Genomic DNA, 25,184 nt, shown 5'->3' on the forward strand with positions numbered 1-25,184 from the left:
CTACACAGTTAAAAGTATCCCCACTACATCCTTAGTCTCTAGAGCTGAGAGACCTCGTGCAGTTTTAGAAAATCCTTTAAAGCATTCTATACAAAGTGAACAAAGCCTGTAGAGGTGAAGGGAGGGGGAACTTGAGGATTAAGGCCATTAATGACTTAAGGAAAACATTTCCAAGTGATTCCTTAAAAACACTTTAAAAAAAATGAGTTATGTGGCAATTCCGGGGAAGATTCTCTAAATAAACTGTTGGAAACTTTATTAAAAGTAAATGATATGTCAGAAGAGTTGCTGTTTATGCTGTCCATCACACTCCGGTGGCTCACAGTTTAAAGTAAAATTAATGGCAAAATAGGAAAAGGGACTGTTCAATACCATAAGTACCCAGACAGGGCATCGCCATACCTTAAGCTTCTCTTTTCTAGAAACTTCTAGAAAGGTATCACTCTTTCTAGAAACTGCAGCCCTAAGCAGCAAAGCTCTCCCCGAATACATAGAATTTCCCAGGCCTTTTTTTCCTTTTCTTATGAAGTAGGCCAGGCTGTTCAGCACATGAGGTCTACAGTCTTAATTCTCAGGAAAGCTTTAGAGCACATTCAGAGGTAAATCTACCTATTTCCAGAAAGACCCTTCAGTTCTTTGGAATTTTATAACCTTCAGTTATTTGCAAAAGCAAGCAAGCATCTGTTTCAATATTGCCATCAGCTATTCTATGAAAGTTTCAAACTTCTAAATTCCCTGGCCGCCTTCCAGACACACACAGGAGCTTACATTCATTTCCTCTGGCCAATCCAGAAGTGAATCTGGTAATAAACAGCCTCACTGACGGGCTCTTTGGTCTTGATTTACACAAACTGTGGAACGCTCAGAAATCAAACCATGTCATCCGTGAGAGCAGACGGTCTCGTTAGCAAAGGGGAAACGTACATTTGATCGGAAAATGTACAAAATTTATAACAGTGACATTTTCAATATTAGGCCATATGATTTATTCAGTAGTTTTTATGTTCCCAAATTACAATTTGTCTATTCGTAAATCTACAAAAGTTACCATTAGAATTGTCTGTGCTTATAAAATACCAAGTTTTGTTTTTAAACTGTTATATATACTCATGAACACCGGTCTGCGACGAGTTACATAGAATCATAGGCACTTCAAAGGCTTAAAAAGATGTTTACAACTTAAATGTATTTTTAAGAACAAAAACTGATTCTTTCAACTCCTCCCATATCTTCAAATTGCAAGAAATTAACAAATACAGTGGCCAAAGGAATCTGCAGCAACTGCTCAAATACTGTTTGCATCTTTGGGTTTGCTAAAGCTTATCAGTAATTCACACATCAGGTCTTCCCAAAAGGAGATCTGATCAGATAGATAGGACTAAAATAGTCTTGTAGTCATAATCCGATTTTACACATTAATTTGTGGTTTCAAATCTGCCCAAAGCTACAGGTAATGAAACATAAAAGCAGGTGTAAAATGGATAGTTCTGACACTTAAAAATTTACATAAAGCAGAGGTTAAAGTTTACATATTTGAAAAATCACATATACACTAAATTACCATTATCTGAATCATCCGAAGAAGACAAATTACACCATGACAACTACAAAAGGGCTTGGGTTTTGTTTCTGAAAGGGCTAAGAAAAGAAGGCAGAGAATAAAGGACCAGAGATAAATTAACAAAGTCAGACTTAGTAAGGTCAATCAGAGACATGCTGACAAATGAAAACAGCTTTTGTCTTCCAACCAATGGACAAAAATCAAAACAAAACAAAAATAAACTAAAGAAATAATCATTTCGTATTTGCGCATCAAAAGTTTCAAAGGTTTTCAGAACATAATATTATAATATTTTGCCACTGCTACTCACAAGAACACTGCAGATGTTTTTCAGTTTTACTTCAGTTCTAAAGAAATACATGAAAAGTTTTAAATACAATGGGATTTTAGCATTAAAGTGCCAGAATGGCTCTTCAATGAAAACAAAACAAAAAAACCCCAAAAAACACAAAAACAAAACAAAGATCTTCATTATTCTATGCAAAAGCTTTATTTTGAAAAGTTCTGTGATCTCATAAATGAGACCCTAAGAGGGAGTTTTAGGCATAAAACTCCTTGGTCGGTGCCTTCTGATAAGCAGCACTGGATGGCTTGCGCTCTCCCAGGTCGTAGCTTCCTTCGTCCTTCTTTCTCATGCGATAGACCAGCAGTAGGATGAGGAAGATGGCAAAGAGGAAGCCGATCACTCCACCCGCAATGACAGCTGAAATCAGCCAAAAGAGAAGATTACTTTCCTCTTGATCTTTTCCCGTGTATATGTGTACCTTCTCGGAAGCCATAACTCAGGGCCTAGGTGCTACGCCATTAGCCTTTTCCCTCTTGATTAGCATTCTACTTGAGCCACCGCTCTACTTTGGCTTTCTGGTGGTTAGTTGGGAGATAAAGAGTCTCATGAATTTTCCTGCCTGGGGCTGGCTTTGAACTTTGATTCTCAGATTTTAGCATCCTCAGTAGTTTAGGATTACAAGTGTGAGCCACCAGTGCCTTGCAATTTGAGAAGTGCAGAAATCAGCTTTGTCACACTCTATCTAGTTATACTTTGTTTTTAAAAAGGTTTATCTGAAAACCAAGGTTGAAAAATAAAACCTGGATTAAATAAAGGCAATTGTGAAAATCTGACATTTCCTTTTAAATGTACAGTAATGCCTCCTTTGATTCATATTAATGTGGCTCAAAGCTTCAACAGGAAAAATCCAGCTCTGATTTGAACTAATTCCATACTTTGAAATGCTTACCATCTTTTCAGTCCTTCAAGTTTCTTATTTTAACTCTCCAATTCCTTTTTTGATGCAAATACATAACATGGTATAGCTGACTTTAAAAATGTAAGAGTAAAAATGAAGGGAATCATGAAAATATCTTTCTAGTCTTTACTGTGAGACTATCTTTTTAAGAATCAGGTGTTCCTAAATCTTGCAAACTGTTCTCTTTAAAACAAATGTTAGAATGGTTTGAGTGTGTCCTATCCAAAATTCTTGAAAATGAAAGTGTTTCGGAATTTTCTAGACTGGGATATCTGCATGAACTAATGAGACATATTGGGAAAGGAGCTGACTCTAAACATGAAATTCATTGATGTTTCATAGCTACCTTATGTATATAGCCTGAAGGTAATTTTATACAGTATTTTAATAATTCTGTGCAGTGTAACTATGCTTTGCTACTGCCTAAGTTATGAGGTCAGGTGTGGAATTTTCCACTGTGGTATCAAATTGCCAGCCAAAATATTTCGGGAGATTTTAGAGTTTGAATTCTCAGGATAGGGATGCACAAAATTTGTATTTCTATCAAATGAGTTATAATTAGAGAGAACATTGTTTACACTTAGAGAAGTATTTGTATCATCAGAGATGACTTGAAGCAAGGCTTGACTGGCTTTCTTTACACCTTGCCATCCTCCCTGGATCAATTCAGATCAATTCAGTGTGAGATCCATCTCACACTGCTTCACCCCCATACCTAGGCTGAGAGAAACCACGGAAAATTGCCTGCAATTTACCGAACTTCTCACATTGCCACAAAGGCTCTCAAGATCACTTCAGGAGGAAGGTGACATTTTGCAAGCTTTGCTGAACTTCTGAATGTCACTTCAAGACACTGAGGCCTCCTTAGGCATCCTTCCATGTGATCTGCAGCTGGCTACTCACCTGCTAAGACTTCTGTCCGTTTAAACAGATTGTCTGAGTGTTTCTCAGTATACACGTTTGTGTCTTCATCAGCAGGTTCCATTTTCCTTTCTGAGTCAGACACATGAACTTCCTCCTTATCAACTTCTTCAGGGGACTGGGGAAAAAAACAACAATGTATTGGCCTTATTTTTGTGTAAAGAAATGTGGAAGAAATAGTAGATGAATATATTCCGAAGTTCCTTTCTTTGCTAAACAATCAGTTTAGGAAATAATTAGAATAATCACTTTGCATACCAATGGATGGGGCCCATCGTGGACCTATGCAGCTCATTGTTTTACATGTCAGCCAACACATAGGCAAGAATAGGTAAGAAGGATGCGTATTAAATTTAGTATCATTCAGATGATATGCCTAGTTGTTTTAGTTGACTTTTTTTTTCTTTTTTCTTTCTGGCCATTTTCTATATATGTGGTGCTGGGGAATTGAACCTAGGGCTTCACATATATGAGGCAAGCACTCTGCCACTAGGCCATATTCCCAGCCCCTTAGTTGATATTTTCTAAGTTTTCTGGTTTCTTACTACTCCTCTGACTTCTGGCCACCATCTCCCTCCAGCTAACCCAAATTCTTCATTCCCAAGGCTCTGAGGCAACCATGGAGGTGGGCTCCATGAATTCTCCCATCTCTGATGGAGCTCTCCCTGCTCCCAAATTCCACATTAGATACCAAGTTGAACCGACATCATCTTTATCCCATTATTATGACAAATCACGTGTTTCCACCTGAGGATCCTTGAGTCATTAAAATCAATTAATTAAAAAGTTGGCTTGTTTCATATTGAAATTGAAGGGCTAGGAATATGGCCTATTGGCAAGAGTGCTTGCTTTGTATACATGAATCCCTAGGTTTGATTCCTCAGCACCACATATATAGAAAATGGCCATAAGTGGCACTGTGGCTCAAGTGGCAGAGTGCTAGAGCAAAAAGCAAGCCAGGGACAGTGCTCAGGCCCTGAGTTCAAGGCCCAGGACAGGCAAAAAAAAACAAAACTTGAAATTGAAAAGTTCTCATGTATACAAACAGCCTTGACTAAGAATAAACCATTCCACGGTATAGAATTAATCTGAGATCACTTAATTATCATATATATACACATACATGTACATGAGTGTATATATAATATACATACATGTACATATATATGTATATATACACATATATATACACATACATACATAAAATAAAGTTGAAGCCAATTAAAGATTTGTCACATGCATGTTTGGCTGTGTTGTTGCCACAGAAAAGGAATGGAGTTGAAGAGTATGAGTGAAGCTCTTATAAACAACTACACTTTACTCTTTAATTTTTAGGGCCAGTACTGGGGCTTGAACTCAAGGGTCTAGCAGTTGTCCTATAGTATTTTCTCTTAAGGATAGTGCACTACCACTTGAGTCAAAGCTCCACTCTTGGATTTTTGGTGATTAATTGGAGATAAAAGAGGCTTATGGACTTTCCTGCCTGAGTTTACTTTGAACTGCCATCCTCAAACTCAGCCTTCTAGGATTACAAGTGTGAGCCACTGGTACCTGGCTGCATTTTACTCTTTAATCACATAATTTAAAACAAACTAGATAGAATATCTATAACAGAGCCACTAATGCCACTGTTGGAACATTTTAAAAGCAGAATCTTCACTAATGGTATCTTACAGACAATATTTAATTCAGCTGTACCATGTAACTACAAAATGGGAAATTAAATCACTATTATTGTTATTCATGATCGATATTTTATTATCAGTACTTAGAACAGTATTTGACATATCATGAAAACTCTCCCATGAATCAATGCATTTTTAGTATTATACTGAATATAAATCACAGTACGAATATATATATAAAAATGGTCTGAAATCTTCAATTTCTAAACTCATCTGCCAAATGTCTATATTTGATGTAATTCAATTACTTCTTTAAGTCAATTTTTATAATCTTAAATCAACTTTCAATCCATTATTGTTAGTGAACCACAAATCGAAGTCAAGTCAAAGCACTTAGAACTCTTACTTGTGTACAGGGGTAAGGAGGCAGTACTGAGATTTGAACTCAGGGCCTCATGCTTGCTAGGCAGGTACTCTTATCACTTGAGCCATGCTCCAATTCTTCTGCCTCATTTGGTCTAAGACTGAAAATATCTCTGCCTTCTATGATTATAGTCATGCACCACCAAGGTCATTAAGACATATCTTTATCAAAGTCAAAATTGGCCAATGAGAGGTTCTTCCCTTGATCTAGTGAGTCTCAATGGTCACTGGCTTCAAGAGATGCAGTCATAAGAAGAGAACAAGTAAAAATATGGCAAAGACTGGATGCAGTTCTCCATACTGATGCTAGATAGCTGTGCCCACACACTCTGGGGTATTCCACTATCCTACCATCATTGACTGTACCTGCTACTTTTCCTTTCTCTCTTTTGCTCCTTCCCCTTTCATCCAAATGGGCACTGATGGGGCAGATTCCATTCATGGGCCTCAACACAGTAGGCCTGTCTGCCTTAGTGCTCGGGGAGCTTACTGTTATCTGTCTCTTTCCTGGCTTGTGAGCTCAGTCTGCTCAATAATAGTAATTGGCATTTACTAAGTCTACAGAGAACACATTAGTCTGCATATGCTTCATCTGCAGAGAGTAATTCGTTTGTGCTGATTCCCATCCTGCATTAGGAGAATTAAGAGGAGGAGGAAGAAAGACTATTAAGGGTAGGGAAAGTCCACTTGTATTTTTTCCTACAGAGAGGTGCTTCTCATTGCCAGAAAGACATGTCAGTCTCTTTGTAAAAAGTCTGGCAGTATCTCATTTCTAAATGACATATGGGTAAGCACCCAAAGGGGACATTTGTGTTTCTAAGTCTTCCTAAGCAGCATGCTTCCTCTGAAGCATCTTCAAAGCCTACCACTGCAGTTATTACACATGTTCATTTGGTGAACTGGCTTAATCTCTTTTGCTCTACCAGATTCAATTACCATTTGCAAAATGCTTCCTAGGTCTAGGTGTTATGCTACATGGATTCACACTTAATCTTCTTAATGATTCAAGAAGTTCCACTGGACCCAAGATTCTAAACTGAGGCCCTGGTCATGCACTTTCCAACTTCAATATTCACCTCTTAGTACATAGCCAGCTAACTGCAAAAGGATCAAAATCATGAGCTCCTAGTTTTTCATTAGCTAGTAGCTTTGCTTTAAGGCCAACCAACTCATTTTCTTGAAGTCAGACCTAAAAGGAATAAATATAAATGGGCCCACCTTCATCACTGTCACTGAATGTGGTCCAAGTTTACATGGATGGTGGGACCATGAAGGTTGAGAGATGACTCACTGACACTTCCCCAGCTGAAGGCAGGGCTCTGCGTCTTGTTACACAACCTGGCCACCTTAGGGAGAGTTCACGACGGCTTAACCCCAGACCATTTATTCTCCATGACATAAATAGGGGAAGCAGGGAAGAAGACACTTGGCTTAAGCCAAGTAAACAAGGTTTTACTCTTTAACAGGGCTTAAGAAGTTCCTCAAAAATAGACACTCATGTAAAAAAAAATATAGAAGATAGGCCTGGGTGTAAAGCCAACAGGTTGATATATACCAAAATGATCCTAAAGAGTAAGAATGAGCCATTGATAAGAACTTAATGACAAGACAATCTGCTAATAAGCAGGACCTCTGAAGAGGGCCATCTGATACAGTCAAAAAAAAAAAGAGAGAGAAAGAGAAAAAAATTTACTACAACTTGGTCAAGCAATGAGAAGCAAAAGGCACCTTCGTCTGAGCAGGCATCTTGCTCTGTGTTTTCAGTGTCGTGGTCTCCACTTTTGGAACAGCACTAGTAAATGAGATCTTTGGAATTGACCGTGAAGTTGTCAGTTCTGGACTCTCTATGTCCTCATCGGCTCCTAGAGAATAAGCATAAACAGGCCAAATGTGAGAATCATGATAGACATGGACATTATCAAGCAGTATTGGCCAACACAATGCTGACAGAGCCACACTCTAAGTATTTAGCACAGACCTTCTGGCATTCCCTCTGATGGAGTGGTCTCAGTGGGGATATGTGGGTAGCCTGACAGTTCGCTTATTTGTTTTTTCTCTATTATTATCCTGAACACTCTTTAAGTAACTCTTTTCCATGCTTGGTCAGTTTTTCCTGCTCAGCAAGATTTCTTACTGACTATATTGAAACATGCTCCTTATCCCTTATTAAAAAGAAAAAAACACACAATACAACAGAACAAAATATGCAGAGTGAACTCTCTGAGAGCTGACTTACCTCAGAGGTGAGCTTTTAGCCTCTCTCATTTATGGCCAACTTTCCCAATGGTGACATGGGCTCCCACTGTTTCCTGATCTTAGCATCTCTGTTACTGTGTACCCTGCTACAATTCCCATCATCATCTTCATGCTAACACTTGATATAATTGCCACTGAAGCAAGCCCTATATGCTTCCATATCTAATGGCATTTTTCCAGGCAGTCATCATCTAACCAATTTCCTTGTGATTACAGTTAGCTAAGTTTTCTCCAAAAGCCAGGTATAACAGGCTGGTTCCTCAGCCCCTGGTGCTATTAGGAGACAGGAAATCCATTCAGAGGTAGGGCATAGAGGAAGTCTAGTTGTTGAGGGTGTGCTCTTGAAGCAGAGATTGGCATCTTGGCCTCTTCTTGTCTCTCTTTTTGGCTTATAGGCCTCCATAAGGCAAGCCATGATGTTCTACCTCACTACAGGCCCAAACATAATGGGACAACCAGCCATGGCTGAGACCTGAACAAACATATGCCTAAACAAATCGTACTTCTTTTTAAGCTGATACTCTCAAATATTTTCTTTAAAAAAAAAAAACATTAGGGTAGAGGCTGGAAATATGGCCTAGTGGTAGAGTGCTTGTCTCGTATACATGAAAGCCCTGGATTCCATTCCTCAGCACCACATATATAGAAAAAGCCAGAAATGGCGCTGTGGCTCAAGTGGTAGAGTGCTAGCCTTGAGCAAAAAGAAACCAGGGACAGTGCCCAGGCCCTGAGTTCAAGCCTCAGGACTTGCAAAAAAAAAAAAATAGTGTAAAGGTGATGCATGGGGGGGGGGGGGGAGAGGAGTGTTTATAGTTATATAAGTAAGGCAATGAGTACATTTCTTTTTTTTTTTTTTTTTTGACCAGTCCTGGGCTTGGACTCAGGGCCTGAGCACTGTCCATGGCTTCTTTTTGCTCAAGGCTAGCACTCTGCCACTTGGGCCACAGCGCCACTTCTGGCCATTTTCTGTATATGTGGTGCTGGGGAATCGAACCCAGGGCCTCATGTATATGAGGCAGGCACTCTTGCCACTAGGCCATATCCCCAGCCCCAGTACATTTCTTTTTAAACATTGTTAGCTCATCCTTCATTTTCTCCTGATTACCACTCCAGATTAATGCCCCACACCAGACTGTAAAGTTCCTTTCCAATACAATGTCCAGTGAATATCATTGTTGCATTAGTTCATCATTTGTCCAGCTGTTACTGTGATTCCTTTTCCCTTCCATGGATAAGATACGCTTACATACAAAACAAAGGTTACAGAAAACTAAGAAAGAAAAATGTAGAAATAACTGTATACAAGACACAATAAGAACCTCTTATTTTCAATTGTTGGAGCTCATTTTGATACACTTCATTATATATGGTCCTATGCACTTAGTGATTGGGCTACTGTGATCCCTTGCTAAGGTTAACATAGACATGCTCTAGGAATTACAAATGAAGAAAACCATGCAGCTTTTATTTTGAGGGACCTGGCTTGCTCTGGTTAATATAATTTTTTCCAGATCTTTCCATTCCCTTATGAATGGGGCAATGTCCTTCTTTCTGATGGAAGTATAGAACCCCATTGTGTATATATACCACATTTTTTTCAATTGTTTCATCTACTGAGGGGCATCTGGGTTCTATATATCTCAGCTATTCTGCAATGAATATGGTTGTGTTGGTAGCTTTAGTATGGTCTTGTTTGTGGTTTCTTATAATAGTGGAAAATTAACACATTCTTAGCACCACTGGACACTGTCAACTGCCATCTCTTTGACATACCCTATTTCCCTGGGCTTTTTACACCCCATATTCCTCTGGTTATTCTAAGTCACCTCTGAAGATGTATTTTCCTTTACCAAAATGCCAAATATCAAGAGTGCTTCATAATTCAACTCTAGACCTCATCTTATTCTACACTTTCTCCACACTCACGGCCCTGGCTTCAGTTAAAATTTAAATATAGATGATACCTAAATTTATAATGTCATCTTTTACTACCCTTCTCAAATTCAGACCAATATATCCACAGCCTGCTTGACACATTCACTTGACTCATAGATACCACACATCTCTAACACATCCAAAACAGAATGCTCTACTCCCACAAACACAGTTTTCACTCATTTGAGTGAGGAACCCTATCTTCTTCATAGCAGAACTCTTGGTTTCCTCTGCCTTGCCTCTGTATGAAATCTATCAGCTTGTTCTATCAATTCCACCTTTCTATCGTTTCTCCTTACTCTTTTTGTACTTGCAGGATGGCCACTGGAATTCAAGGAACTAGTAAACATGACATGTGTGAGGCTGCTGCTGCTGGAACAACAGACTGTTTTACAAGTAGGAATAAGTATAATACAAAATAATGATATAAATGACAAAATTTAATGACTGTTCATTATCAGTATCTAGCTTTATGGGCTGTACAGTTATATACACATTTTTTTCTTGTGCCAATCATGGGACTTGAAATCAGGGCCTGGGTGCTATCCCTGTTTTGTCTGGGATGGCTTCAAAACATGGCCATCAGATCTCAGGATCTTGAGTAACTAGGATTGCAGTTATTAGCCACCAGTGCTTAGCTATGTACTGTATTTTTATATGACTGTCAGGGCAATCGGTTTTATTTATACCAGTGTCACCACCAATGTGAATAAAAGGTTGCACTATGTCATTATGATGGCTACAATGTCACTAGGTAATAGCTCCTTCTAATCTTACAGGATCACTAGTATATATTCAGACTATTGTTAACTAAAGCATTACTATGGGATAATATACTGGCTCCAGATGCAATATATGCTTGGAAGCATTCCATAGGTACAAAAATTTTATGTAATAATAATCTGTGCCAGGTGTAATGATGAGTGCATATAATCTTAGACATGTGAGAGGTGAAAGACAGAAGGATTATAGTGGAAGGTCAGTCTGGATAAACACAGCCCCAGATCTTATCTGAATAATTTAAGCAAAAAGGGCTGGAGGCATGACTCAAGTGGTAAAGTGTGTGCCTTCAAGTGCAAAGCCCTGAGTTCAAACCTCAGTATCTCTATTTTAAAAAAATCCCTAAGAGCTAGTTTCCAAAATACACTGCTCTTATATGTCAGCCAATCTGATTATCCACCAAAATTCCACTTAAGTTTGGCTTGTTTCTATAATGAATCATTTTCTTAAAAATAATAAAATCTCAATGAGAAATAAAGTATTTCAATTAGGGCCTCTAAGGTTCTCCATGTTTCAAAAGGAGTCCAAATATGACTCACCAAATGCTGAACAGATAAGAGCAATCAATGTAGGAGAAGCATAGAAAGTCCTTCACAGCCAGTGTTGGAGACTCATGTATAATCTGCCTTAGCAACAAGTTTTATTATCTTTAATGAGAACAACAAGCTCTCTTACCCAAAGAAGAAATGAAAGGGCCCCTTGATGACCTCTCTCCCTCCTCTCACTTCCCTTGGTCTGAGATATCCCACGCCAGAGCCCATTTCTTCTTAGGATCCTCTCTCTTACACTAGCAGGTCCAGCTCCTTATTCTATCCTCTCTGAAACCTGTGATATCTCCACTGTGAAGTATTTTATTTAATCTCTGTGTTCCCACTCTTCAGTTGTATGTCTTCTGCTGTTTCTTTGTTATAACATTTTTCCCCTACTAAAGCTGTGGCTTCAATGTGCATGCTTCACTCCCTACCAGATTTCTGTGTTGAAACCCAATGCCAAATGCAGCAGTATTAAGGGGTGGGCCTTCAGAAGAGGACTAGGTCTCTCTGCTGTCATGAATGGGATTAGCACCTTATATAAGAAGCCTGAGGGATTGTGTGGGGTAGTTCTGTCAAAATAAAAAAGAAGCATAGGCAAAAGCCTTGACAGTATGGAACTATGAAGCAGAGGGCAAGTTTTTCACCAACACCACATCTGATTAAACCTTCCTTTACCTCCAACTTTCAATCAACTTATGCTATTTACAAAATACCCAGTCAAAAACTATATATCTTTAGAATATGCTTTCACTGATGAAACTTGTAAACTGAGAAATACATAAATTAAAAAAGAGAATTATTCTATCTCTAGAGAAAGTATTGTTCAATTTTATTTATTACCAAGGTGTTCCTAAGATGATGCTTGCTCCCTTGTAGTGGGTAGTCAATCAGTGACGGTTTAGTAAATGAGTTGATACCCTCCACATCTTCTCATATTTGGAGGTTTTCATTCTTGATCTGCTCAACAGAAATTCTTTTGTGTTTCAACGTTCCTGTTTTTATAGTATCCTGTTCTTGTTTCACCATTAGAGAATGAGCTCTTTGCATATAATGATTCCCCCCCTTCTCACTGTTCTATAAGTGTTGTTCCCTAAATTTGGAGTTGGAGGAGGAAGTCTCAATCTTTCATGGTGCAAGTTTCTTAGTTTTTAATGTCTGGGGAGCCTTATTCCTTCTTGTGTTTAAATACAGAAAAGCTAACTGAGAGCTCTGGACATATCAGAGACATTTCTCAAATATGGCCATCATCAGTTAAGATAGCATTATGTGCTTGTAGTTGTCTTTGTTTCTTTTTACTTGGCCTGATTCTTTCCCCAGTGGAATAAAGGATGACAGCTAGTGTTCTAGAAACTTCCTGGGAGAAAACACTTGGGGATATCTTCAGCATTAAGGAATTTTGTGTGTATGTGTATGTTACTGGGAATCAAACATGGGTTCTCTAAACATTCTTCCACTTGAGCCATGTCCCCAGCCCTTCTGTTTTTGAGACAGGGCTTCATGAACTTGGCCAGTACTAATCTTGAACCCTGAGGTTTCCCTGTCCATACCTTCTGTGCAGCTGAGATTACTATAGGCATGTGCCACCACAACTGGCCAGCCTTAAAGAACTTTTAATTTGAAATTTACTTTTAACTCATGCCTATGAATATATTTATTTTGGAAATGAAGTCTTGCTATGTTGCCTAGATGGCTCTTGAAATTCTGGCCTCAAGTAATCTTGCCTCAGCCTTTCCCGTAGCTCGGATTATAGATATATGACATCAAGGCTGGCTAGTCCTGTTCTTAAATAAAGTATTATCAATGTTCTACCATTTAAGCCACAGCTCCACTTCTGGCTTTGTTGGGTGTTTAAGTGTGAATAAGAGTCTCACGGGCTGTTTGCATGGTCTGGCTTCGAACTGCAATTCTTAGATCTCAGTCTTCTGGTAGCTAGGTTTACTGGTGTGAGCCACCAGCACCCAGACAAAGATCCAGTGTTTGATTCCAGACAGTAAGCCATCAGATTTCCCTTGAGGTGGGAGGACATGATTGTCTTTGTGGTGAGATGGTGGCAATTAGACATTTTTTTGCCCTTGGAGTTCACTTTGATAAATATTATTTTATATTATCAGAAGCACATAGGTATTTTGCCTTGTGCTCCTCCCCTAAGAATATTCTCCTTTGGAGAATATATAATATCCATACACTGTATGTGGATGCCTAGAGGAAAAACAGACTTTTACCCAGTCTTCCTGGGTTTGGCAGTACTTTCTTTCTCTATTTGTGCCATCAATTCCTGAAGACTCAGGGAACTCTATTGGGTTGATTGGATTGTGTCTCAGCTCTGCTCACTGCTGGCCAACTTGGCCTTCTGTCTGCCAAGACTGTTATAATCAGCACATCTGCTTCCCTGCTTCAGAACCTCTGTGATGGTTGCTTCTTCTACCCTCTGGTTAGTCCTTGTGAATTTATGCCAAATTCATTTAAGATCAATGTAATCAGGTTCTAGAAGGCATTTGTGCTTAATCACCATCTTTAAACAAATGTCTATTATTTAACTCAAAATTTTCTCTGACAGTACTTTCCTGCATTATATCACCCATTACCGGTGTTACAAGTATTCTTTCTGTCATCAGGCTTTGGGACTCTTGAGAATGGCAAGCAAATGTTTTGCCACATGAGTCCCAAGAGTATGGCATCGTGTATGGGACACAGTGAATTCCTGTGGAGGCGGAGGCTTGTTGTCTTTGCCAGTGCACTTCCATGCCCAATGTAACAAGGGCCCATCTCCTTGCAGGGCAGAGTACACTGGGCTTTTAGACATTCGGCTCCAGGTCATTTGCTTTCCTACTGGATAGTTTGATAGGAGCTAAGCCAGATGGTAACACTGGCCAGAATGCTAGCAGGACTGGTGCTTCTAGCTGATGTTGGGCAATAAGATAAAGTTTCTTGATTCTAGAAGAGAGTTTTAAACACAGGAAGCAGCATAGGAAAGGACTAAAAGAATCTACTGGCATGCCTCACTCCTTGGTCCTTTCTCAGCTATATGACTTTCTAACATCATGACATGAAGTATGTAGAGATTGTACCTTAGGTTTATTTATGAGAAAAATGTCAATGACAACAGAATCTATCCTTGCAGGAATATTACAAGGATGGAGCCATGCCTAACCTACAGTAGATATTTCAAAAACTATGAAACAACTACCACTACTACCTGTAAGCTGCAAAAAAAGAGAGACCCACAACAGTGTACAAGATGGTGTGCTAGTCAAGAATGCTGATTTTCAGCTTGTTCACAACAACCTGCCTAAATCTGGAGCTGACGAATCTGGGTTATATTGAAGCATGGGCCATATTTCTTGTTCTATCTGATAAGTAGATTCAGGATTTCAAATGATTACTTCACCTCCTTCCTACCTGCATGAGGCAGGAGGGCAGAGGAGCGAGCAGCACTGTGCATCTGCTTCTCTTAAACTGAAGGTACAACGATCTTGGTAGGACAACGACAAGGGCAATCTCATAGATCCCTAACAACTCTTGTATCCTAAGATCTGTGAAATGGGGTTTTTTAAGAAGTGTCTATATTTACTACTTCCTGGAATATTTTGGAAATGACAGTTACAAAGCACTCTTGAGGTGTTTAAAAAAAAAGAGGTGCTATGAGTGAAAGATATTAATAGAGTTGTGGGCTACAGAGAACAGCTCTTTCACACTCATTCTGCGTGTGTGATATATATCACTCTCCCAAGAATAACTAGGGCTATTTTCACATTAGGATTGCATTGTAAGCTCATTGTTACTAGGTCAGTCACCAGCTCTCTCTTATCTTTTCCAAACTTGTCATTTACCAACTTCAAAACACTCTTGTGCATCTAGTTCTTTACCAAGACACAACTGATTTTAAATTGTTCTGAGTCAATTCCGAAGCCCAGCCGGACCTGATTGTCCCATGTCTACACTCAGCATGACTTTTACCATCTGTTGAATCTGAAATAAAAACCTTAAACAAGAAATTTCTAAAAAAAAAAAAAAAAAAGGAAGTTCTAGATAAGACTTTCTTTGCAAGCTGATGATGATATATTCCTCCTTGAGACCCCATCCTCTGCAATGGGACTATGGCTCTTTTCATTAAGCAGTGGGTTCTGAGACTGGGGACATAACTCAGTGGGGGAGTGCTCATCCAGCACACTCAAGACCTTTGGCATTTAGCTATAAATATGAAATGATTCCTACAGGCTCATATGTTAATACTTGCTCTCCAGCTGGTGGTGCTAATCTGGGCCTAGCTGGAGGAGGTACATTACTGAAGCATACCTTTGAAGATTGTCCCTGGTCCCTAGTTTCTTCCTTACTCTCTGCTTCCTGTCCATCATGAAGCTGAGAGACTCCTCCATCACATGCCCCATCACTATGACCTTGTGCAGAATGCATGTGACCAAGCAAGCATGGACTAAACCATCTGAAATCATGAGCCAAAAGAAATACCACCTCGCTTAAGTTGTTTCTGTCAGGTACTTGGTCACAGTAATGACAGAAAACTGACTAGCATACTAGGTTTGATCTCTAGCACTGGAAAATACAAAAACAAAAATAGCAAGTAAAGTCAAGAAGTGTCTTTCTAAGTCTAGCTTGCAATAGGTTTACTACCTGCCTATATACTGTTGTGGCAATCCTGCTTCTCTCACTGAACAAATACACAGTAGGAAGCTAGGGGATGAGAGACTGTGTGGACCACAGCCAGGTCCCACTCAGCTGACCTGGAGACATAACAGAGCCCAGCCAAGATCATCAGCCAACCCAAAGAATTCATTTGCAGCTATAGTCACATGAGGGACCAGCATTAAATGGCCACCTGCAGAATAATGAATTAAATGAAAGCCTGGGGCTCTAAGCTTCTGTGTGTTGGAATGGTTTGTTATGCAGCATTACAGAGTTAAAAGATAACCAATACACTGAAAAGTCAAAAGCATCACTCTATCTTTGTTTTAATTGGCTGCTCCATTGTTTCTCCTACTTTCTTTTGAGCAATACACTAAGAATTTAGAAGCATGTAACTTTTTTGAATATTCAACAAACGATAGGTAGGGCAGGCATTTAATGAAACTGGTATTTAAGATATTTTGTTTTCTGTGCCAGTCCTGGGGGCTTGAACTCAGTGCCTAGGTGCTATCCCTGAAGCACTCTATAACTTGAGTCACAGCTCCACTTCTAGCTTTTTGGTGGTTAATTGGAGATAAAGAGTCTCACAGGCTTTCCTGTCGGGGCTGGCTTTGAACTGGGATTTCCAGATCTCAGCCTCCTGAGTCACTAGGATTACAGGCAGGAGCCACTGGTGCCTGGCTAAAGGATTTTATTTTGTAATTTATTTATTAATTAAACACAAATTTTTTGACAACGTGTTGTGCAAAAAGGGTACAGTTACATAGTAGGACAGTGTGTACATTTCTTGTGATATCTTACACCCTGTTTTTCTTTCCCTTCCCTGGGTCAGGTAGACATATATACAGTACACAATGTACCAAGAACATATACAGTAGCCACGTGGCCTACGGCAAAGAAAATTCGCCTAGGGCTTTAAATGTAATGTCGATATTAGACAATGTCGACAGTAGTCTTATATGAACGTACATACATAGCTTTTGAGCTATTGTATTCCACTGAGAGGTCAATTTTTGACCTTTATATGTTGAGTAGTTGTTTGGTTTTAGTTACATAATGTTGGGTCACTGACCCAGTCCTGTGGGAAATACCATTTGACAAGCAGTTTTTGGTTTCACAGACCTGGTCTCTACTGTCTCTCCATCACCCCTTCTTAACAGTCATATATCAGGGAGATCATGCCCCTTTGTTTTCTGTGTTCTAGGCTTGTCTCGCTCAACATTATTTGTTCAAGTTATTTTTTTGAAAGGATGATTTCCTGACATAACTCTGAAATCGTTAAAATAAGAAAATATTGATGCTAAGTGAAATGAACTCCATGTTATGAAAACGACTGTTATATCACTGTTGTAATTACTTTCAACATATGATGTGAAACCGTAGTTTCTATTATTGATGACCCTCTTGTATTCTTGTGGTTGTACCTGCACTATCTCTGTATCTTATCTGAGTACATTGGAAACCGTGTATACTAGTATTAGAACTAGGAAAGTGAAAGAGAATACCAAAATCGAGAGACACACGGTAAAAAGATAAACGACTACAAAAGCAATACTTGCAAAACTGTTTGGTGTAAATGAACTGAACAATTCATAGGGGGAAAGTGATAGGGGAGGGGGGAGGGGGGAATGAGGGAGGAGGTAACAAACAGTACAAGAAGTGTATCCAATGCCTAATGTATGAAACTGTAACCTCTCTGTACATCAGTTTGACAATAAAAATTTTTTAAAAAAGAAAATATAAAATGATTGTGTAAACTTCTTTCATCTCTGCCAAAGTTTCTATTTGGTAAAGGTGATTTTCACATCTTATTTTATAAATAAGGAAACCAAGTTTCAGCAAATTTAAATAACTTCTCAAGTTCTCGGAGTTTGAATTAACACCCAGATCTTCTGGGTTCAAAGATTATAATGGGTCCATGCCCTTAACCACTGTGCATAATGCCTGACTCTGGGAAATCATGAGACAGAGTATGTGTCTGAGCAGGCTGAGAATGCCCAATAGCCAGGCTTACCTGAGCCAGAGGCAGAAGCATAGTCGTCATCATCAATAGGATACACTCCAGAAGCTTCTTCAATGGAGCTGTTGTCAAGGTACATGTCTTTATCCGATGTCAGCTCTGCTCTCTGAGAAAAGAGAGATGGGATTCAGGATGGCAGGAGATTAAGAACATACTGATTTCGCTCACTGTTCACCTTGTTGTACCAGTGATGACCCCTGCACCCTATTCCTGAGTCCCTATGACTGGCCATCCCTTTCCTTGGGATACCCTGGCAACCTGTACAAAATCAAGAGTTCTCTAGCAATTGATTCCCTAAAGGGAAGCTTGCAGAGCTTAATCTGTTACAGTGAGGATGGTACAGACCTAAGCACCTACCATTGGTTCTGTTCCACTGTATTAAATTCGCTGGCGTTTTGGGTGTCCCAATGCTAACCCGAAGCTGTCCCAGACAGGCCCATTGGTTACAAGTGAAGTTCCTTTACTGCAAAAGCTACTAAACACCCAAATCACTTAAGACTTTCTTAGGGGATGTATAGAGGCACTTAGGCTAAATAGTCACCGAGGGAGCCATCAAGGCGCACCAAATGCTCACAGGCCTGACCATGCTTAGCCTCTTCATGACAGATGAGGGGCTCCCTAGTGAAGCAGGCCATCCAGAGCTTTCTACTTCATCCAGATCTACACTGACCCCAGGCAGGGCTATGGGGCTCATCTGCCAAGAGCCCCACAGCACGCCCACTTCTAGGGTTCACTGGTTTAGCAAAGTCTTAATGACAAACACAGATAAACCCACAAGAGCATTTAAAAAAATATTACTGGCACTTGGGAGTAGCAAATCATAGGCTTACTGTGGAGAAGGATCAGGCACTGAGCATACCCGTTCCACAGCTTCTTAGCTCTTTAATAAGAGGTTAGTATTAAAATTCACCCTAATCTTGCCAAAGGAGTAACGTGCATGAATTGGAGACATAAAAAGAGGCAGAATTTTTTTAATGGTTTTAGTAAATTGATATTTTATCCCCAGTATCTCAGACTGGCAGCTTTGAAGCAAAGTTGGAAACAGGCAGTGCTCATTATTATCCTGTTTGTTTGATTTAAAATCAAATTAGACTTTTGTTCCTCATAGGAATTATATTTTTTTAAAAACAAACAAACAGTGTTCCCCTTACTATCCTGGCTTTCATTGGATTTCCACTAAAATAAGACTGAGTTTCAACAGTCAAGAAGGAAGAACAGGCCCACCCTCTGGAACAGACATGCTTTATTCTCTCAGGTTTCAGTGGCTGGCTAGAAAGGCTGAAGGGTTTTAAATCTGAGCCCACAGTCTCCACACGCCTTGGTGCCAATGACAGAAAAGTATGGGAATCATTCTGTTAGAGCAATCACACCGGCAGAGGCTGAGCCCGAGCCCTTAGGGATCAGATTTGCAGGCACTGAGTGACCACCCTCAGCCAAGAGTGTGCTGGAACTTTCTTCGTGCCTGCATGGCCAGAGCTTAACTCTGCAATCTGAGGCCGGGCTGCATGGCATCCATCTCCAAGGCAATCACCATGCCAGAATGTAATTCCCAAAGCTTGTGAATCAAATCAGGAGCCTTGCATCCCACAGATCCCAACGCAGCTAAACCAACCACACTGGACCTTCTGCTCCCCTTTAGCGAGAGGACAGAACAGTCAGCTCTCCATACGTTTGGGCTCCACAAACACAGACTGAACCAATGATAGATTCAAAATAAGAAAACTAATAAATAAATCAAGATTGGCCAAATATGGTGGTGTGAACCTGCCATTCCCTTACCAAGGAGGATGAATCAGGAAGATCACAAGTTTGAAGCCAATCAAGGCAAAATAGCAAAATCCTACCTCAAAAGCAAAAGAAAAGTCTGTACTGATCATGTGCATGTCTTTCTTCCTTTTCATCATTCCCTAAACCACACAGTACAACTATTTACATAGTGTTTATATTATATTAGATATTCTAAGTTATTTAGTACATAGGAGGGTGTGTACAGCTTCTGTGAACATACTACTCTTTGTGGGACGGTGCGTACGCACGCATACATGCGTGCTCGTGCACATGTGCGTATGCTAGTCCTAAGGATTAAACTCAAGGCCTGGGCACTGTCCCTGAGCTTGTCTCTCTCAAGGCTAGTGTGCTACCACTTGAGCCACAGCTCCACTTCTGGCTTGATGAGAGGCTCGTGGACTTAACTGTCTGATTCAATCATCGATCCTCAGATCTCAGGCTCCTGAGTAGCTAGGATTACAGATGTGAACCACAGGTGCTTGCCTGGTCATACAATTTTATTTTATGTAGAAACAAAAGCAAACTTGCACACTTGTGAATTGTAGTATTTAATTTGTGGATACTGAGGCACAAAAGTATCTTCTTTAACCTCTCCTTCCGCCCCCATCAAATCCCAGCAGCTATCCAGCAAACACTGCTTGGGTTGAACAAGTCTGAGCTCCCAGACTAAAAGCCATGTTCCGTCCTGACTGATTGAACTCTTGTCCTATTAGCTTTGCCTAGAAGACCTTTTGTCATGCTCAGTCAAACCTCCAGTCATTGTGCTCTTTCAGATTCTGTAGCCTATGCACAGTTCAGGGCATGTAGTCACACTGCCTTTTTAAAAATTCAGTTTATTTGTCTTGCTCCTCATTATTGATGCACATCTTAAATAACCTGTGTGAGATTGTTCTCTGTCCCACTCAAAGTACATGGGTACTCAACAAATATTTGTCAGTTGAGATTACGAAACCAAAATGGTTCAAGTAACCTTTGCTTTGACCTGGGTTTAGGGTTAACAGTGTCCAAGATCTATAGGATTTCTATAATTAAAGTCTCTTGATTGTAAGCCTGGGAGGTCATGTGCTTCAAACTTCCCATACCTTGCCCTTTGTCTACTTAAGTAATCCATATATATATATATATATATATATATATATATACACACACACACACACACACACACACACACACACATATTTTTAAAAGAAATGTTCTCTATACATTTCAGAAACCAGTTTCACTCGCCTTAATACTGAATGACTCTTACTTTCCTCTTGACCCTCTGACTAAAGTATCTGAGATGTGGCAAAGGTTAACATTGAGATATTTAATCCTTACATGTGAATTGAATTTCTAATCCTGTAATCCATATATATACATACATACATACATACATACATATTTTTAAAAGAAATGTTCTCTATACATTTCAGAAACCAGTTTCACTCGCCTTAATACTGAATGACTCTTACTTTCCTCTTGGCCCTCTGACTAACATTGAGATATTTAATCCTTACATGTGAATTGAATTTCTAGCCCTTTGCAAGACTCAGTTTGTCTGAACAACACATCTGTCACACCACAAGGTGGGTGGGCCAAAAATGTCTCCCAGAAAATCCTAGTCACCTCATGCTTCAACCACACTGGGCAGCTTGACAAGCCAACAGACATCTGAAGAGGTAGCTATGAAGCCTGCATTACTCTAGAACTTGGGGTCGAGACTGGGAACACCTAGAGGTACACAGTCCCTCAGGGCCTATAGGGCTCTGGGGTGGGGGTGAGAGGATGAGAGGCTGATTGGATGTTTAATGCATTAGAGGGCAGCTGAAAGTACTTGTTCTACATCAGTCACTGTGGTGCAGAAATTCTGACATCAAATTAAAACAGCTCTCTTCCATTCTGATTTTAGGAATACTAAGAACACAAGGGCAATTGATGTCCTTCTATAGAGAATAAGAAGCCTGCTAGGCAGGCTCCCTAGCACTTGATTCATTTTGCTTTTGTTATTTTTCCAAACAGTGTCTTGTGCATTGTTGCCTGGAGCTATCCTGGGACTGTGATCCTCTTATTTCCACCTCCCTAGTAGCTAGGATTACAGAAGTGTACGAACAGGCCTGGAAATGCTTGAAGACCATAAAAACATGACTCAAAACTACAGATTGAACACCTGCTGGATGTAGTCAGCCTCACTTCACAGAAAGCCCTGGGACACTCTGCACATGTCCATGTGGTTAACAGGGACAGAAACTGCATGAGAGTAACTGCAAAGAAATGTGTATTGGCAAAAAGCTATTGTCTGCCTGCAGGATTTCATAATGAAGCTGTTTGGGTTGGGGCTGGCCATGGCTGCAAGGTCATGCCAATGCTGTTAGCTAACAGGTTTAGAGTATAAGCTGGAAGCAAAACAAAGCAGATCTTTCAGACCTTTTCCCGTTCGCTGATGCAAGATGTGAAGAAAGGAAAGCCCAGGGAAGCTGTAGAAAGACGTCAGGTACTGTGAAAAGAAAAACCAGTTGTAGACATAGAAAGGGCCATGTTCAACCAGGGAAAATGACACACAGTGCCTCTATTGACTGAATTCCCAGAAGAATGCACATCCCATACAGTTTTTCTATCCTTACAATGTCAAAAAAGAAGGCAAGATACAGGTTTTTCCACTAACTCCATCCTTATTTCTTTAGCACGGAAACTTCAGCACCTCATCTTACTGGGTCTGGACTACTAATAAGGCTTTTTGACATAGCTGCTACCAGTCTTCACTTTTAAAGCCATTCTATATTATATAGAGAGATAGTTCTCATAAGCAGCACAGCGGCTGTGGTTCATGGCTATACTTTTAACTATTCTGGAGGCTGAGATCTGAGAATCGAGGTTTGATGCCTGACCAGACAGGAAAGTCTATGTGACTCTGATCCCCAATTTACCACCCCAAAGCTGGAAGTGGCACTCAAATGTAGAGCTTTTTTTTTTTTTTTTTTTGCTTAAGCAAAAAAGCTCAGGGGGCAATGCCCAGGCTCTCAGTTCAAGCCCCTAGACTGTAACCAAAAATAAAAATCTCCTTAGACTGCAAGGAAGTTCTGCCTATGGACTCACCTGAGTCTCCAGAAGCAACTGCTCCTTATGTCTTTCACCTGAACTCCATGCTTTAACCAAAAAACACCACATAAAAACCTGGTGACATCAATTTCCTTGATATAAACTCCTAAGAGGAATAACCTCCTTGAGTATGGAAGATGGAGAAAAACATTAGTAAACTAGAGATTCTAATACATGATAAAAACTGAACTCACAATGGCATTTATAATTAAAATATAAAGAGCACCTATGGCCTCAGTGCATAGAAGACCGAGTATACCAGTCTTAGCTTTATTGAGAAAATCACAAACCTGTCCATGTTCCCAGTAAAGACAATTTGCTGTGTAGCAACTAAACAAATCTACAAGCTTGATTTTTCTTTTGTAGGTAAAGCCTACACTGAGCAATACCATGTTTCAAATTGCCAGTGTGGAAATCAGTAATTTAGACACCTATGACTTTGCTTGAAAGATACAATGCCACCTTCCCTACCAAGTAAATGTTCTCCAAATGTTTTCAGCTAGTGTAAGACAAACAAAGGGCAAGGCAGTTAAAACTCACAACAGTACATTTTAAATTCAGCTTGTGGTTTAACTCAGTTGGCAAAATCAGGAGATGAAAACCTAACTGTGGATAGATATACTACAGACTCGACAATCAAGTAAGTTAGGCTTTGAATATAAAAAAATACCCCGAATTTCATACAGCTTAGTAATAAATCTCTGTATCACATCAAGATGATGCCTCTGAATTTAGAATTAAAGACATGTCCAGCTCTGATTTAGACTCAAAATAAAGACTAGTTTTTATGGAGATTACAAAGCACCATACACGAATCAGTAAACCACTTTGTAAAGGAAAAAATAAAAATAATAAAACTTTCTCACATATAGTCACTCAAAGATGACAGGCCTGTCCTGAAACTGAACTTGCAAATTCTAGCTTCAGAATAGTCCAAAAGAACATTAAACTTTAGACTTTGAGTGGACACCCATTCCATTCATCTGATAGCTTCATAAAAGAAGAAAAGAGAACACCACTGTGATAAAGTAATGAAAATATAATCTCCTGACACTTAGTTCCACTGTAATCTAAGGTCTCACAAAATGATTGTCAGCAGACCATACAGCCTCAGGTTAAGAAGGATGACAGGCGGCTAATTTAAGTGTTTATTAAGTTGCAGGTATTCTATGCTGTGTTCGGTCATCTAAGCATCTCCACAACCCCACGACTGGGGAACCCAGGCTGCTTGGAATCACCCATGTCAGGACCGGGGGAGTCAAGCTCAAAGTACATTGTGTGTCACTGACAGTGCTAACACACACCACATTGTGTCTACCTCTCCCTCCCGTTCCTTGTGACAAACACGTCCACCACTATAAAGACCCAGAGAAGATCTTCAAGAATGAGCCACATTGAACTTTCATTTAATGCAGCATTTCCCAACTCTGTGGAAATTTTCCCACCAGAATATGTATTTAGCATCTTTCAAAACTAGAATTCTTGGCATTCCAGATGGGAAAAAAGTATGTTAAAGGTTTATAGAGTTCTGGTTCAACAATTTCTTTTCTGCCAACATCTTATAAATACGTAAGAAGATGTAGGTGCCTGAACCAGCAGCAGCAACTATTATTTGTGTTCATTTGTATAACACCATCATCTTTAAACAAATCGATATCCCATCCAATGTGAAAAGGTGACAAAAGGAAAGAATCCTCTCTCTGGTTATTGAAGATGGAAGACTTACAACCATACATTCATAAGTACACGATTTAAGGATTTGTCCAGAGAACTATCCAGTCCATATGTTACAGGCTTACCTTACTGCCCTGAACATACTACATTCAAGTCACTCATGGAAAGAAAGGGACATGCAAGTCACACGTGAAAGAAAATTCTTAAATGCCTTAAGTAATTCTTAAGAAAGGTTTTCAATTCAAAAATACTTCAAATAGCTATAGCAGTCCTTAATTACATAGATATCTAAAAAAATTAGACAATCTTATTCCTAGTTGAGTGTGAGGTTTGAGGCAGAAGGTTGAATGGGATGGTCATAATGTGTCAAATTATAAGTCATATTGGAGAATTTTTACTAGTTCTATAAAGCGAGTTTGCTTCTTTGTTTTGTAGTACTAGGGTTTGAAGTCAGGGTATCCTGCTTCCTAGGTAAGTACTCTAGCCATTTTTGCTTCGGCTGGTTTTCTGATAGGTCCCCCATTTTTGTCCCAGACAACCTGAACTGTGATCTTCCTATTTATACTTACAAAGTAGCTAGAATGGCAGGCAAATGCCCTGATGCCTATGAAGTCTCATTAAAGTTTTGCCCCACTACAATGTTCACAATCTGATTCTGGAATAGCTGCAATTATAGGCATATGTCACCAATGCCTGGCCTTTTGT

The 25,184-nt window shown here is 39.7% G+C and overlaps 1 protein-coding gene across 1 annotated transcript in view; it reads right to left on the reverse strand.

The window, feature by feature from the left end:
- Positions 1–515: 515 nt before the first annotated feature.
- Positions 516–25,184, reverse strand: part of Sdc2 (syndecan 2) — a 105,426-nt gene continuing 80,757 nt past the window's right edge. Inside the window, exons 3-6 of the mRNA XM_048358647.1 lie at positions 17,934–18,045; positions 7,503–7,636; positions 3,709–3,844; positions 516–2,264 (exon numbers count right to left, since the gene is read on the reverse strand). Coding sequence (XP_048214604.1) covers positions 2,101–2,264; positions 3,709–3,844; positions 7,503–7,636; positions 17,934–18,045 — 546 coding nt within the window. The 3' untranslated portion in view covers positions 516–2,100. The remainder of the gene's footprint in view (positions 2,265–3,708; positions 3,845–7,502; positions 7,637–17,933; positions 18,046–25,184) is intronic.

Source organism: Perognathus longimembris, chromosome 12, assembly GCF_023159225.1.
Source record: "Perognathus longimembris pacificus isolate PPM17 chromosome 12, ASM2315922v1, whole genome shotgun sequence".
In the NCBI taxonomy this organism is placed as follows: domain Eukaryota; kingdom Metazoa; phylum Chordata; class Mammalia; order Rodentia; family Heteromyidae; genus Perognathus; species Perognathus longimembris.